Raw genomic sequence first — 14,381 nt, 5'->3', positions numbered from 1 at the left:
ACGTGTCAAAATATCACTTGTTGACTCCGGATAGGGGTGATCGGAGCTTCCGGTCCTGATCGGAGCTTCCGATCCAACCACACGTCATGTCTGACGTAATAACATTGGTGCCTCCGATCGCTCATCGGAGCTTCCGATCCTGTTCGGAGCCTTCGATCGTGCCTTCGGAGCTTCCGATCCGTCCGATACCCAATTCAATTAATTAGCATTAATCCTTTAATTACTCAATTAGGGTACGGGCTACTACATGCATGATGGAATCTATTTCGCTTTTTATGGCCTCTTTCCAAAGTGGAGCATCAGGACTGGATAGCGCTTCACTTAAAGTCCTTGGATCATTTTCTATAGCATAACTTAGAAAATCAGGACCAAAAGTTTTAGCTATCTTAGCTCTCTTACTACGCCTTGGTTCTTCGTTTTCATGAGTTTCCTCATGAGCTCGTTTAATAGAACTCGTTTCTTTCTCTTCCTTAGAAGGAAAGATGTTCTCAAAAAATGCAGCATTCCTTGATTCAATAATTGTATTTTCATGTATATCAGGAATCACTGACTTGTGCACTAGGAATCTATATGCACTACTGTTGTTTGCATATCCAATGAAGATGCAATCTACAGTCTTAGGTCCAATCTTCACTTGTTTTGGCTTTGGTATTTTTACTTTCGCCAAACACCCCCACACTTTCAAGTATTTGTATGAGGGCTTATGTCCTTTCCACAATTCGTAAGGAGTTTCATCCTTCTTTTTATGTGGAATTTTGTTAAGTATATGATTTGCCGAAAGTATTGCTTCCCCCCACAAGTTTTGGGGAAGTCCAGAACTTATTAGCATGGCATTCATCATTTCTTTCAGAGTACGGTTTTTTCTTTCCGCAATGCCATTAGATTGTGGTGAATAAGGAGCAGTTGTTTGATGAATAATGCCAGATTCATTGCAAAATTCTTCAAACGGAGCAACATATTCACCTCCTCTATCACTACGAATTTTCTTGATTTGTTTGCCTAATTGATTTTCGACTTCAGTCTTATAGGTCTTAAATGCTTCAAGAGCTTCATCTTTGCTTCTTAAAAGAAACACATAGCAGAATCTTGTGCAATCATCTATGAATGTAATAAAGTACTTTTTCCCACCTCTAGTTTGTAAAAACTTTAAATCACAAACATCGGTGTGAATTAGTTCTAGAGGTATTGTACTTCTTTCCACTGTGTGAAAAGGTACTTTAGTTAATTTAGCTTCAACACATACTTCACATTTATAGTTTGAATCAATCTTAGTCCTTGGAATAAGATTTAGTTTTCCAAGTTTTCGCAAAGTGTTGAAGTTAACATGTCCTAATCTAGTATGCCATAAATTAGAACATTCAATCAAGTAATTCAAAGCATTAACTTTATTACTTTCAAGATCACGAAGTACAGTCATTACATTCATTTTGAACAGTCTCTTTTCTATATATCCTTTTCCTAGGAACTGTCCATTTTTCATGATTACAACTTTGCCGGCTTCAAACACTATTCTAAATCCGGCCTTGACCAGTCTAGACCCCGATACAAGATTCTTTCTTATGTCCGGAACATGGAGGACATCGATGAGAGTAAGCTCTTTTCCCGAGGTCATCTTGATCACCACTTTGCCTAGTTCAACGATCTTAGAAGTAGCATTGTTACCCATATAGAGCTCTCGTCCACTTATAGGAATATACTTCGAGAATAGATCCTTGTCAGCACAGACATGTCGTGTAGCTCCGGTGTCGATAAACCATTCTTTGGGATGATCAACCATGTTAGCCTCAAAGATTACTGCTGACAAATCTATCTCGGACAAATCAATAGGCACAGATTTGTGTAGAACCACATTTGCCCGGAATTGATTGTCCTTCTTCGGTAAGCGACAATCCTTGGCTTTGTGGTTCGACTTTTCACAGTTCCAGCATGTTCCTTTCCACTTCTTATTTTTCCCTTGCATCACATCTTTCCCAAACTTCTTCCTTTTCTTCATAGCATTCGGCTCTACCAAGTTTGCCTTTGCTTCCATCGGCATCTTACCAGCTTTGATCTCCGCTTTACGATTGTCTTCTTCAATTCGCAGTCTGACAATCAAGTCTTCGAGCCCCATTTCCTTGCGTTTGTGCTTCAAATAATTCTTAAACTCCTTCCATAAAGGTGGCAATTTCTCGATTAATGCAGCCACTTGGAAGGACTCGCTGATCATCATCCCTTCAGCCATTATGTCATGTAGGATGATTTGGAACTCTTGCACTTGGCTAATCACCGTCTTGGCATCAACCATTTTAAACTCGAGAAACTTACCGACTACGAACTTCTTCGTGCCAGCATCCTCTGTCTTGTACTTTTTCTCTAAGGATTCCCACAGTTCCTTAGCAGTCTTGGTTGCAGAATATACACTATACAGCGTATTGTCCAACCCATTCAGTATGTAATTTCGGCACAAGAAGTCGCTGTGACACCATGCATCAAAGGCAGACCTTGTTTGTGTGTCAGCATCCGGTGCCGAAACAGCAACAGTTTCCTTCAAAAACCTTGCAAGATGAAGTGTTGTGAGGTAAAACAACATCTTCTGCTGCCATGTTTTGAAGTCAGAACCGGAGAACTTCTCAGGTCTCTCGGCATGTGCATTGGAAGCAGCAGGGGCCGTGACAATAGCCGGTGGCGGCGTAACAGGGGGTGGTGGTGGGGGCGGCGTAACAGGAGGAGTTGGAACAGCAGCCATGATCAAAAAATTTGTCTTAAACTTGTAAGCACAATTTCCACCACACGATTAAAAGCGAGCCAAGAGTTGAACTCTTTTTCTTTAAGACAAATTTTGCCCCGCCTAGGTGCTAACGGGATTGTGCAAAGTGTCTCCCAAGATAGAACGCTTCCCAACTTTGAGTAGCAGCACTGCAGACTCAAAGAACTTCGAACAAAAGTGCTTTAAGAAAACTCAGACTCGATATGAGTATGCAAGAGAGAAGAAAAGAAATCTGAATGAGCGAGTTGGAATGAATGCAGGGGCCATCTATTTATAGATGTTGGACGGCTGCCTCGGACGGTTGCATCCCTTCGATGCATGCATGGCCGAAAAGTTGCACTGGTTCGAGCCCAAAAGTCACGTCCGTTCACAAGGAAAGATGCACTGATTCGGATGAAGGGACACACTGTTTCTGCATGCACTGTTCTGACATGCAAAATAAATATTTAATTTATTTGTCTAAAAATTTAAACATGTGCCAAGCCCAAGCCCGTGACCGTGCTGAGCCGAGCCGGCCAGTCGGACGGACGGACGGTGGCACGCGTGTGGCTAATGGTTCGAACCTAGCCTAGACTAGGTCCGCTCCCTTTAACAAACATGGGTATCCCTTGGGACCCCAACCCATTGTTCAAACTTGGGCATTATAAATTGTCATCCTTTCCCTTATTTTACCAATGTGGGACAATGAGCATTTATCTCATTCACCACTTTCCAACACATTTTCCAACAGGTGATACACGCGCCGCGTGACCGGCCCTCTGGTGGCCACGTGCCACCAACTTTACTTCGGTAGATGTAATTTTTAAAAATCTACAACTTTTATGTTAAATATTTTTTCAAATTAACAGTATATCAATATCAGATTTGAAAATAACTTGAGTTATTGACATCTTTACTTCGACCATCAGAAACAGATACGTTCTATAATATTTCCGACCAGGGCCAGCATTTGTGATACTATGGTACGTGTTTAACAATTTTTTGTATTCAAGTTATTGTTTAAATCAAACAGAAAATGCATGAAAAATCAGCTCAAAGTACCTTACTCAAACTTGGTTTTCTGGGCTTCTTCTCTTCCCCGTTCTTCAGGATTTTGATCTATTTACACTTTGGTTAATGATTTTTGCACACATTCCTTACCAAACTTTTTCTACCTATGAGAGGGTGGTTGTGTAGTTTTCAGATTTTTTTTGGATGTTTTTTGTTATTTTTCCTCTATTTTTCTATTATTTATCCCCTCTTCTCCCCTCTTTTCCTTCTTTTTCCTATTTTCTTGGAATTATGATTGTGAGGTGATTTATATAGTTGAATGGACCAATAATATTGTGCCAAATGGTCCAATAATTAAATTTTATTTTTTGTGATTAAAATTTAATTAATTTGATAATCAAGATCTTATAATATATTATGTTGTTATTTTATTTATTAATATTTATTTAATATATTATTATATCATTATTATTTTATTAATATTTTATTATAATTTTTTTTGGGTGTTTGAACTTGTAATGATATCTCTACAATTACGATAATTAATGAATTTTAAGTGTATTATGATGTATTTTGATGTACTTTTAGACACGTTAAAGTAATAAAAATTTTACTAAAAAAATACGGTGATCAAAATTTTTACAGTAAAAAATGTATAATTTATTATTTTGAATATAATTATGAACTTTATATTGATAAATGTGTGTACCTTTATGTGTTTATGACAACATTATCATATATCTACAAGTTTTTACTTAATATTTAATCAATCTCTTAATTCAAATTGTAGGGTTGTTACATGTTAATTGTGGTTTTGACAAATTTTTTTTTTTGTTTTGAGTAAATAAACTATTCATAAATCAAACAACAACGTTTGTTATGTACAAACATACTAAGGAATAGAGGACAAAATTCATCAAAAACAAAAGAGTCCCCTTTCACTAAACAAAAAAAGATAGAGCATGTGTTGATTCATTAGTTGAACGTAGACAATATTGAATAAAAATATTTCGATTATGCTCAATGACCTCGGATATGAAAAACATTATAAAGGCTTCTGAAATATGCTTACATGGATTACCTTGCAAGAATCAGTCTCTAAAATAACATTTGATCATTTATATTTTGATATCAATGAAATACCGTCCCTCAATGCCAATAATTGTGGTTTTGACTTTTGAGTTAGGCAACTTTGGTTTCCTCACAATCCCACGCCTAAAAAATATTGGTACATAAACGTTGTAGTGTAAACAATTAAGGGGTGAAGTGTCAGACTCAAAAATTGTTGGGGTTTTTTGTAAATATCAAAATTCTGAAAACCCTAAACCCTAGTAGCATAATCGTTTTATAAATTGCCCTTCATTGAATCGCCAACTCATATCTCTCGCCCATCACCGTTTTCTCTCCACTGCCCACACAGCACAGCAGTCATGGTCGCGACAACCCCATACAGAGGTGCTCTAATCTTGCTAATTTTGCTTTAATATTTGGACTGATGGGTAAAGTTGACTCATTGGCTGGATGGTTTTTTTTTCAGGCCGTGGCGGTGGCGGCGGGTTTAGAGGCGGAAGAGGAGATGGAGGAAGGGGAGGAAGAGGTGGTAGAGGAGGCTTTGGCGTAAGGGGTGGCGGCGGTGGGAGTGCCATGAGAGGCGGAAGCAGAGGAGGCCGCCGTGGTGGAAACAGAGGCGGGATGAAGGGAGGAAGCAGAGTGGTTGTGGAGCCGCATAGGCATGAAGGTGTATTCATAGCTAAGGGCAAAGAAGATGCTCTTTGCACCAAGAATATGGTTCCTGGTGAAGCTGTTTATAATGAGAAGAGAGTCTCTGTTCAGGTCTGGGATTTCAGTTAATTGATTCATTGTTTTGTTTTTTTCTTGGATTTTCCCTTTATTTATATGACTGCAAATGGGGTTGCCGAATAATTGTTGTTTGACTATTTATTTATGTTTTGTTTGCTTAGAATGAAGATGGAACAAAGACTGAGTACAGAGTGTGGAATCCTTTTCGTTCTAAGTTGGCTGCAGCAATTCTTGGTGGAGTTGATAATGTTTGGATTGTGAGTTTGCAAGTCTTTCTACTTTTCAGTTTGATTTTGCACTTGTTACCGGATAAGATGGAAACTCTAAGCATATTTGATTCTTATTTGTTTTTATTCATTCCCTTTTATATATTCATTGTCCATATGATTTAGAAACCTGGTGCCCGTGTCCTTTACCTTGGAGCTGCTTCAGGAACCACTGTTTCTCATGTTTCTGATGTTGTCGGCCCTGTAAGTATCTCTTGAAGTGGAGCTATGCGATCCTTAAAATTAGTTAATGAATTTGTGTTTATCATTTAATCTCTCTTTTATTTATTGGCAGAATGGCGTTGTTTATGCCGTGGAATTTTCTCATAGGAGTGGTAGAGACTTGGTGAACATGGCGAAGAAAAGGACCAATGTCATCCCCATTATTGAGGATGCTAGGCATCCTGCTAAGTATAGAATGCTTGTTGGAATGGTGGATGTCATATTCTCTGACGTTGCTCAGCCTGACCAGGTTTTGTTTCTGTGTAGATTTTGTTATTCTTACCTCATAAATCAATTGTGTTTTATCCTGTGTGCTCACTGTGCTGAGAATGAGTTGTTTCCTCCTGTCTTACGGACTGAATATTATTGTATTTTAATGGGTACTGGTAAAGTTTTTGTCCCTTTATTTTTGTACTTCCAAAGTTTTAAAATTTGTTCATTTATTTCTACCTTGTTGGTTCTTCATGGGAGTGCTTATCTCCAAAATTGACTTCTGGAATTATCTTTCTTGATTTACATCTATGAACAAACAAATGATGAGCTACTCGGATTCCCCTTCAAGACATTATGGGTGATGCAAAAACCGAGTCTCTGATGTGTTCATTGAATTTAATATACTAATTACTTGGTTCCTTGAATATTTATATTTTATCTTTTCACCTTTACACAGTACTTTGTAAATGTTGAGCTGCTTGTGTGGAGCTCTCCTACAGCTCAGTCAAAATGTTTGTACTGGGTGGATGTACTTGAGTTTGAGTTAATTTTTTAGTTTATTTTCATGTCTTTAAACCACTAATATCTCTTAGTTATGTAATAGATTATATTAAGGGAACAATCGCATTTTTTGAGTCTTTCCTCTGTTATCTGGTATGCATGCTAATTAACTACCGCTAAGATTTTGGTTATCTTTGATTTTTAGCCTATAATTGGTGGCATTGATTAGTTTCTGTTTAATATATTGTGATTAAGTGGGTGCCAAGAGATATAGAAGTTTTGTTCTCATCGATAATGCCGTGGGACATGCTCCTTTTACTTTTTCAGGCAAGAATTTTAGCTCTAAATGCATCCTATTTCCTGAAAACTGGAGGCCACTTTGTCATCTCCATTAAGGTTGGTGTTTCTGGTTATGTTTTAAGAGTGATGATCTATTCGTTAGCGTTAGTTTATGTAATATATTTTGCTAGTTGATTTAAAACATATTTAAACACTTCAAACAGAGGTGGAGATGGTTCTCTATGTAGGTCTGGGGTATTTGAAAAATGTGCATTTAATCTTTGGAATTCTTCCAAACAGATGCATGTATGTATGAATCAAAATGCGGCTGTTTGAAACTTGTATGTTTGTTTGCACAGGCAAACTGCATTGACTCAACTGTACCTGCTGAGGCCGTATTTGCCCAGGAAGTAAAGAAACTGCAAGCGGACCAATTCAAACCTGCTGAGCAGGTTACTCTGGAACCATTCGAGCGAGACCATGCTTGTGTTGTTGGTGGCTACCGTGTGCCAAAGAAACAAAAAACAGTGTCCTAGGATTATTTACCATGTCATTGTCTTTTTCGTGCGTGTGGGAGTTGTATCATGATGAATTCCGGTTATTTAAGATTTTTGTTTAATCGGACCTATTTTCTTTGCATCTAATTTGCTTATATCTGGATGAGGAATTTTGGTGATAGAATTTTATTATTATTATTATTATTATTATTATTATTATTATTATTATTATTATTATATCTTAATCTTAATCTATATAAGTAGGAGTGTCTTAAAGAAAGAAATTAGAAATCATGTTAGTTTGTTTCATGCACTCTGTAGTTGCCAATGAAAATATTCGTGTATCGACTAATCTGGTGTTTATAATGTCCTAAAAATTATGGCCTTGATATTGAAGACAAACAAATCAAAATCCACTTCAAAAGTTTAAATGATGCTCTTCATAAATTAATTCGAAAGAAACGACTCATTCGATCTTTGTTGAGACAGGATTAATTTGACAAAATCTGGCTTCAAATGTTGTCTTTCACGTAGGATAAACCTTAATTTATGACCAGTGATCAAAATATGAACGGGGTATCCTGCAGCCAACGAAGGCCAACATTTTAATGCTCTACATTCTTGATTGGAAGAAGCCCATCGTTGCATGGTTTCACGGTTAAAATGTCTTGCCCTCCCCACTTCCGCATGCGTTCCGTCGTCTGTTCGACCTGCAAGAACTCATAAGAAAGCGAAATTACCCCAGTAATAAATGGCAAAACTTATGGGAAAGTCAAAGTTATTATTTCCTCTTTAAATAAACCATTAGGCTATTATGGTTTTTGTTTCTAGAAAGGAAAGGTCATGAAACATCAGCACTAACCTCCTTATTCCAGTTGGTTTTGTAAAGCACAAGCAAGAGAAGTAAGGTTTGCAAAGCTGTTCCGGCTATCATACCTGCCCAAAGTCCCTGAAATGATAGAAATCTTAAGCGCGGTGATATACATTGTCAAATAACAGATCTCAGCGTTGTCATTGTAGGTCTAACAAGGATCGTCATCCCCGAAATTGTTTACCTTCACTCCCATATTAGCCGTATAACCAAGAACATATCCTAGAGGCAGACCAAAAACGTAATAACAAGCCAAATTGATGTAAGCAACTAGAGCTTGCCATCCGCCTCCTACGGCAACACCTGAAAAAGGACGATGTCTTCTTGTTGTATCAATACTTGCTATTGACGTGTACTTTTGCAATGTATTGAAAATTTGGAATTGCCTATGGACCTGATATCACCGGTTGGACACTGTTAAGAACCATTGTGATTGCAAGGAGGCCCGAGAGGTGAGCAACAGCTCGTTGCATATCTTTGCTATTAGTAAAAATTATACTGAAATGATTTCGAGTCAGAAGTATGATGATCATGCACAAAATCCCAATCAGGAATGACTGAAAGACTACTGCGTAGACAGAGTATTTTGTAGCTCTTGGATGTCCTAATCCAAGCTCATTTGAGACCCGAACACTGCAACGGAAAGGATGGGGAAATTAAAAAATGAGCAAAAAAAGATGTTGAACTATTGATTATATACCTTATGGCAGCATTGATCCCAATGAACAGCATGGCTTCCCAACCATTGACATTCATGCTGACAGATCAAACAAAGTACAGTTTTAAGAATCTGAAATGCATTAGTATCAATTAAGAAAACTGAGGCATGCGATTATGATGTTTTAGCTCAAGATGATCATCATTTTAAAAAGGCAGAAAAATAACCATATACTGCAACTGAGGAAACTATATAATCCAGATGCAACTAAAAACACGAGTCAAATGAATCTTTATGATTGCCAACACATATTTCAAATGGCAGAGCTGCTACCTTGATGAGACCATGAAAAATGTGTACTCACCAAATAGAAAGGGATCCAACTGCTGTCACAGCATTGCTTAGATGCCCGGTGAGTATAATAATGCTCATGAAGTACCAAATCTCCAGGCACATCATGATAGCAGATGCAAGTGACAATCTGACAAAGGCCCATATCTCTGTAAAAGTAGCCCACGAAAATCCCTTCCAACCATCCTTGCACCACCCCACCACATAAACAAACTGTGCGACAGCAGCAGTCCAACTAGTCACATCGAATGCCATGGCAGCACCACTCGCACCCCAATCAAACACATTGACAAATAACCAGCACAAAATGACCTGTAACACCAGTATAAGAAACGCAATCCATGCGAGCACGGAGACTTTGCTCTGGGCTTGAAGAAACTTTTGGGTTGGGAAGGTGATAGCAAGTGAAAACAGTTGAGGGACGACCAGTAAGGTGTATACTCCAGCCAAATCTGCAATATCATCCTGCTGGCCGAGTAGCTTGAGGATTGGTGTAGCAAATATGTAAAGCGGCAAAAGTAGGATGCAGGTGCAGAATAGGATTAGGATCGAGCGTTGCATGTAGATTCCTAGCATATAAACCTGACCTGCCCCATATGCCTGGCCACATAGAGTTTCAAGGGCACTTCCCATGCCAAGCTGGTTGAGCAGAGCATGTGATCAGATTTTGTTTTTCTTTCTTTTTTTTTTGTTTTTTTCTTTTTCAGAGGTTTTAATTTAATGAAAATTCTCATTTACATCATCAGCAATCATCATACAGGAACATGATAGAGTCTTAATAGTTCTACTTGAACTGGTATCCCAAATAAATGATTAAGTAAATAAAGATCGCCTTATGCACATAGCAGTTGCATTAGGATTACAAGTCAAAAAGAATCATTTCACTTATTCCCAACACTTTGATGTCGTCCTTTGCTTTCTTCACAGATTATTAACCTTTCTTTACAGACAGTGGAAGAGGGAAGGGAGGCAGGCATAGCAATCTCTCCTTTTCCCCATTTAAATTTCCTACACAACCACACATGCACACAACTACATATTCTTATTGCATAGCTACCAAAAGTGGAAAAAAGTTATTAACTTTTAAATTTTTTGTCACTCTATTGTTTGCAAGCATTTGAACATATTCCAGTCAGTATATTTAGTTCCAGTTTGGTAGCCAAATTCATACTTCAGGAAATTGCCGTCAGTGGCAAACATTAAGTAGAGCATGCCACGCCGATGAAAGCCTACATGCAATCAAAGGTTTGCATCAAGTATTGTTATTACACATTGAGGATAACATTTATTTTTCATTTTGTTTCTTACCCTGCGTAAGAATCTGCACAATGAATAGAGACAGAGGTGACTATATTTTTATGATCGAGGGCGAGGAAGTAAAAGGCGTCATGGCCACACTGTGTCAATTTGACGTTTCAATTTGTTCCACTGTATCACGTCTCACTTCGTTAAACTTTCCAAGTATTTCCAATAATGTTGTCAATATTTCAACTAATAATTTTTAAGTTAAATTTTTTATAAACAAAAAAGCAAACAATCAAGTCCTTTTTACTGTAAAAATACGTTGCAATTTGCGTTTATGAGACGAAATAGTAAAAACTAAAGAACACCCAACAATGCAAGGAATGATCACGAAACAGATTAGCCAAGTCCAGCAACAACAAATCACTAACCATGAATCCGAAAGAGAAGGTCCCAATGACGGAGAGTGAAATCGAAAACGCAGAGAGCTCGACATCTCCGAGATGACCTACGAACATGTTGGTGACGGAATTGGTTCCGAACTGGCAGAGAATTTGAAACGCAATGGGTCCTCCAATTCTCCATAGTTTGGCTGTTTCAATCGAAAAAACTCTCGACCAATCTTTGATTCCCTTGGCTGGAAGGTAATCACCGTCGTCTCCGATCAAATGGAGCTCGCCGGAGCTGCGATCAAGCATAGGCGCCTCCATTTTTATGGTGGGAAAAGTGACGTGAGGACTTGGGGTTTAGCAACGCGAGGCCCGTGCGTTTTTATATCTAACCCCACCAGGTTTTTGTTTTAATTCCAAACCCTCGATTTTCCTTTTTCTTTAATTGTGGTTTTTATTTTAATCCAAGACGAAACAAACAATTTTACAATGACTAGGTTTACGGTTTTATCACTGAAATGAGTCGATATTCATATTTATAATAAAGTATTATTTTCAATATGAAGAATAAAAAACTGATATTTTTTATTGGTGATTCAATTACGAAATCAATCTTATAAAATTGATATATGAGACGTTTCACGAGAGTTTTTGTGATTTATAAAATATTAACGAGTGAACTAGTTTATAAGATATCAAAGGATGATGCATCTGATAAGTATTATTTTATCTATTTTTTTTTTACTAATCTATCTTTGTTATTGAACACATTAATTTTTTTAGTAATTTTTTATTATATTAATACAAAAATAAAATAAGGGTAAAATTAGAGAAAACATTTCTAAAATTACATTTTCAATAAATTTCTTACTTCTTAGTATGTATGAAGACACGTGTAAACCTAAATATATAAAAACAAATAAAGCTCTCTTAAGCTTGATGATAATTATCGATCGACCGATATTCATGTATAACGTAGGTTGAAAAATACTGTGTACCATAAGAATTACACATTAGTTTACGGGTTGCATTCGAAATCACAAGATTATTTTTGCATTTTATTTTTTTATAAAAAAAAATCAAAAATTAGTTTATGGACAATATTTAATATGTAATGCAGTATATAACTCAAATTATAAATCTCATTGTACATACATATAACATAACTCATTCAGATCTCTTATAAAATCGATTTATTTATTATCATAAAACAAAATGACCTTTATAAATCTGGAGCATATATATATTGCCCAAATTTGCAACGGTAGCCGCGATTATTGGGTGAGGCTGCATGCGTTGGGTGATAGAATTAGGTAGTCTTTGTTGTTATGCATGCACCACGTTTTTTGTACGTTTTGTTTGTTCGTTTATCTCGTTGTTTATTATTATTATTATTATTATTATTATTATTATTATTACAACAAACTTTTTCTTCTTCTTCTTCTTCTTTTTTTCTGAAAAAAAAAATTAAGATGTATCACACTATTCTTGGACTAAATAAATTAGCTCGTACAAGGATCATCTGTGGAAATATTGACATCCAAATAGTTATAGGAGTACCTATTTTAGCACGTGAGCGTCTATTTCAAAAAAAATATGAAATCAGTCATCTAAGGCCTAAGCTCATTTAATTTTTAATTTTTACTTTTTTTAAGTTGTTGTGTTTGTTTTTTTTTTCATCATATAATTTGTTAATTTTATGTTTTAGTCATATAACGTTTTTGCAATATTTTTGCTTTTTAATCCTATATATTTTCATCGGATTACTAATTTGACATTCAAGATGTTGACGTGATGTCGAAAAATTGATGATGTATATGTTCGGCATTACGACAGTATTCTGACAAAAAAAAAAAAAAAAAAACCAACAAAAGGCACAATGATAAGAGTATAAGTGTATAACACAACTTTGACTAGTTAGATAACTAATTAACTGAATTGAGTGTTTCGCTAATTATATTACTCAATGGTGATTTTTTAAAATTAAACAATAATATATGTCCACGTTGTCCCTATATATTTTTAGTTTAAAGTCTAAAATATAATTATTTTGAATATTCGTTATTATTTACTTGTTTTTCAGAAAATTAATCATGATTTTTTATTTCATTTATTATCATCGTGCTTATTCGTAAGTCATACAAAAACGTTTTATTCTACATTAAATATTTATCACATTATTCTTGCAATAAAAAATAAATTATATTGTTTTGTAATTTAATAATTTGTTATTTATCAGTTAAGCTTCAATATTTATCATTAACTTATAGATAAAGCTTATAAAAGATTTAGAAATTAATTTTTTGTTCCTATATAAACAGATAGTTTACCTAGCACTTTGATCTTTCCATGTCTCTATCGTTTTCATTTTATAGTTAATTATAATATAGATAGCGTTGCTAATAAATTTAAAATCACTATCAAATATGAAAAAAAAATTTAATATTTATATTAGAATTTCAATTTATTTTGAAGTTTTTTCATTTTTAAAATTTGAAATATTAATAAATACTTGTGATAAATTTGAATAAAAAAATGAATTAAAAATAAATGTTGGAATGACACAAATACAATATTCTATATATGTAAAATGGATGCGTTATGTTCTTATTCATATATAATAATAATATAATTGACCAGGCCTACTTAAATATGTCCAAACCAATGGGCTCGTATTGCTTGAACTAAATTTGGATATAGTCGAGCACATTATAAAATTAAAACTAAGAGAGCAGCCCAATTACTTAACTCAAACGGTGTTTAAAACTTGTTGGATTAATTTATTCATAACATTTTAAAATTTTATTTGTCTTTGTGAATGAATATCAAAGTCATATTAATTATTCATAAGACATAGGCACCCCGGTAAATTAATTACTCCTACTTTATGTGAATTTTTTTGTGTCTTTCAACATCCTTTTTGTCTTCTCTTCTCAAATTTTTTGAAAAAAAAACCGAGAATTGTTTCCTAAAAGCTCTTAAAATTAAGAAATAATAATGAGAAGTGCTCGGACACCTATCCACGTTTATGGAACTCCAACTTTCCAGTGGGTTGTTCCAGTACCATAGGAATCGACATTTTTTCGTAGAGCCAGTTGTTTATAATATCCCTATTTTGGGGTTCAAGCCAGATTTATACGAAATTCGGCGCATTTTTTGTGGACAAGGTCAACGGTGTATGGGTGAAGGCGACTTTGTTTTCGATATAATTTATTGGGTCCACTTTATTTTTCAACCTAAATATATTATGTACCCATCAAGTAACAGTGGATAAGCTAACACATTCATTTTGGTATTTTCTTCCTTCAAATTACAAACTTTATTTGTACGTTCTTTTATTTTTAGAATACTTTGTT

General features: G+C 35.5%; 2 protein-coding genes and 1 non-coding gene across 3 annotated transcripts; 2 read left to right on the top strand and 1 right to left on the bottom strand.

Annotated features, from left to right (window-relative positions):
- Positions 1-5,033: 5,033 nt before the first annotated feature.
- LOC140882063 (rRNA 2'-O-methyltransferase fibrillarin 1-like) lies at positions 5,034-7,725 on the top strand. The gene is made up of 7 exons (XM_073287811.1): positions 5,034-5,191; positions 5,274-5,569; positions 5,698-5,793; positions 5,929-6,006; positions 6,098-6,274; positions 7,066-7,134; positions 7,377-7,725. The coding sequence occupies exons 1-7, from the start codon at positions 5,167-5,169 to the stop codon at positions 7,551-7,553; spliced, it is 918 nt and encodes a 305-aa protein (XP_073143912.1). The 5' UTR covers positions 5,034-5,166; the 3' UTR covers positions 7,554-7,725.
- LOC140885564 (small nucleolar RNA snoR60) lies at positions 6,552-6,623 on the top strand. Its single transcript, XR_012151008.1, has one exon. It is a non-coding gene; the product is annotated as a small nucleolar RNA snoR60 (small nucleolar RNA).
- Positions 7,726-7,879: 154 nt separating the features above from the next.
- On the bottom strand, positions 7,880-11,387 carry LOC140882628 (protein DETOXIFICATION 35-like). The gene is made up of 7 exons (XM_073288741.1): positions 11,068-11,387; positions 9,408-10,033; positions 9,086-9,142; positions 8,780-9,018; positions 8,570-8,688; positions 8,377-8,463; positions 7,880-8,224 (listed from the first exon to the last, which is right to left on the bottom strand). The coding sequence occupies exons 1-7, from the start codon at positions 11,344-11,346 to the stop codon at positions 8,120-8,122; spliced, it is 1,512 nt and encodes a 503-aa protein (XP_073144842.1). The 5' UTR covers positions 11,347-11,387; the 3' UTR covers positions 7,880-8,119.
- Positions 11,388-14,381: the final 2,994 nt, after the last annotated feature.

The sequence above is a fragment of the Henckelia pumila genome, chromosome 2 (assembly GCF_033568475.1).
Source record: "Henckelia pumila isolate YLH828 chromosome 2, ASM3356847v2, whole genome shotgun sequence".
Classification (NCBI taxonomy): domain Eukaryota; kingdom Viridiplantae; phylum Streptophyta; class Magnoliopsida; order Lamiales; family Gesneriaceae; genus Henckelia; species Henckelia pumila.
Note: the sequence above shows the minus strand (reverse complement) of the source record. Positions and strands in the feature narration are given on the sequence as shown.

Coding starts and splice junctions, on each gene's coding strand:
- LOC140882063 (XM_073287811.1), top strand. CDS start 5,167: ATGGTCGCGACAACCCCATACAGAG. Junction 5,794..5,928: donor GAGTTGATAATGTTTGGATT/GTGAGTTTGCAA, acceptor CATATGATTTAG/AAACCTGGTGCCCGTGTCCT. Junction 6,007..6,097: donor TTTCTGATGTTGTCGGCCCT/GTAAGTATCTCT, acceptor ATTTATTGGCAG/AATGGCGTTGTTTATGCCGT.
- LOC140882628 (XM_073288741.1), bottom strand. CDS start 11,346: ATGGAGGCGCCTATGCTTGATCGCAGCTCCGGCGAGCTCCATTTGATC. Junction 9,143..9,407: donor GTTGGATCCCTTTCTATTTG/GTGAGTACACAT, acceptor TTGATCTGTCAG/CATGAATGTCAATGGTTGGG. Junction 9,019..9,085: donor GGGATCAATGCTGCCATAAG/GTATATAATCAA, acceptor TTTCCGTTGCAG/TGTTCGGGTCTCAAATGAGC.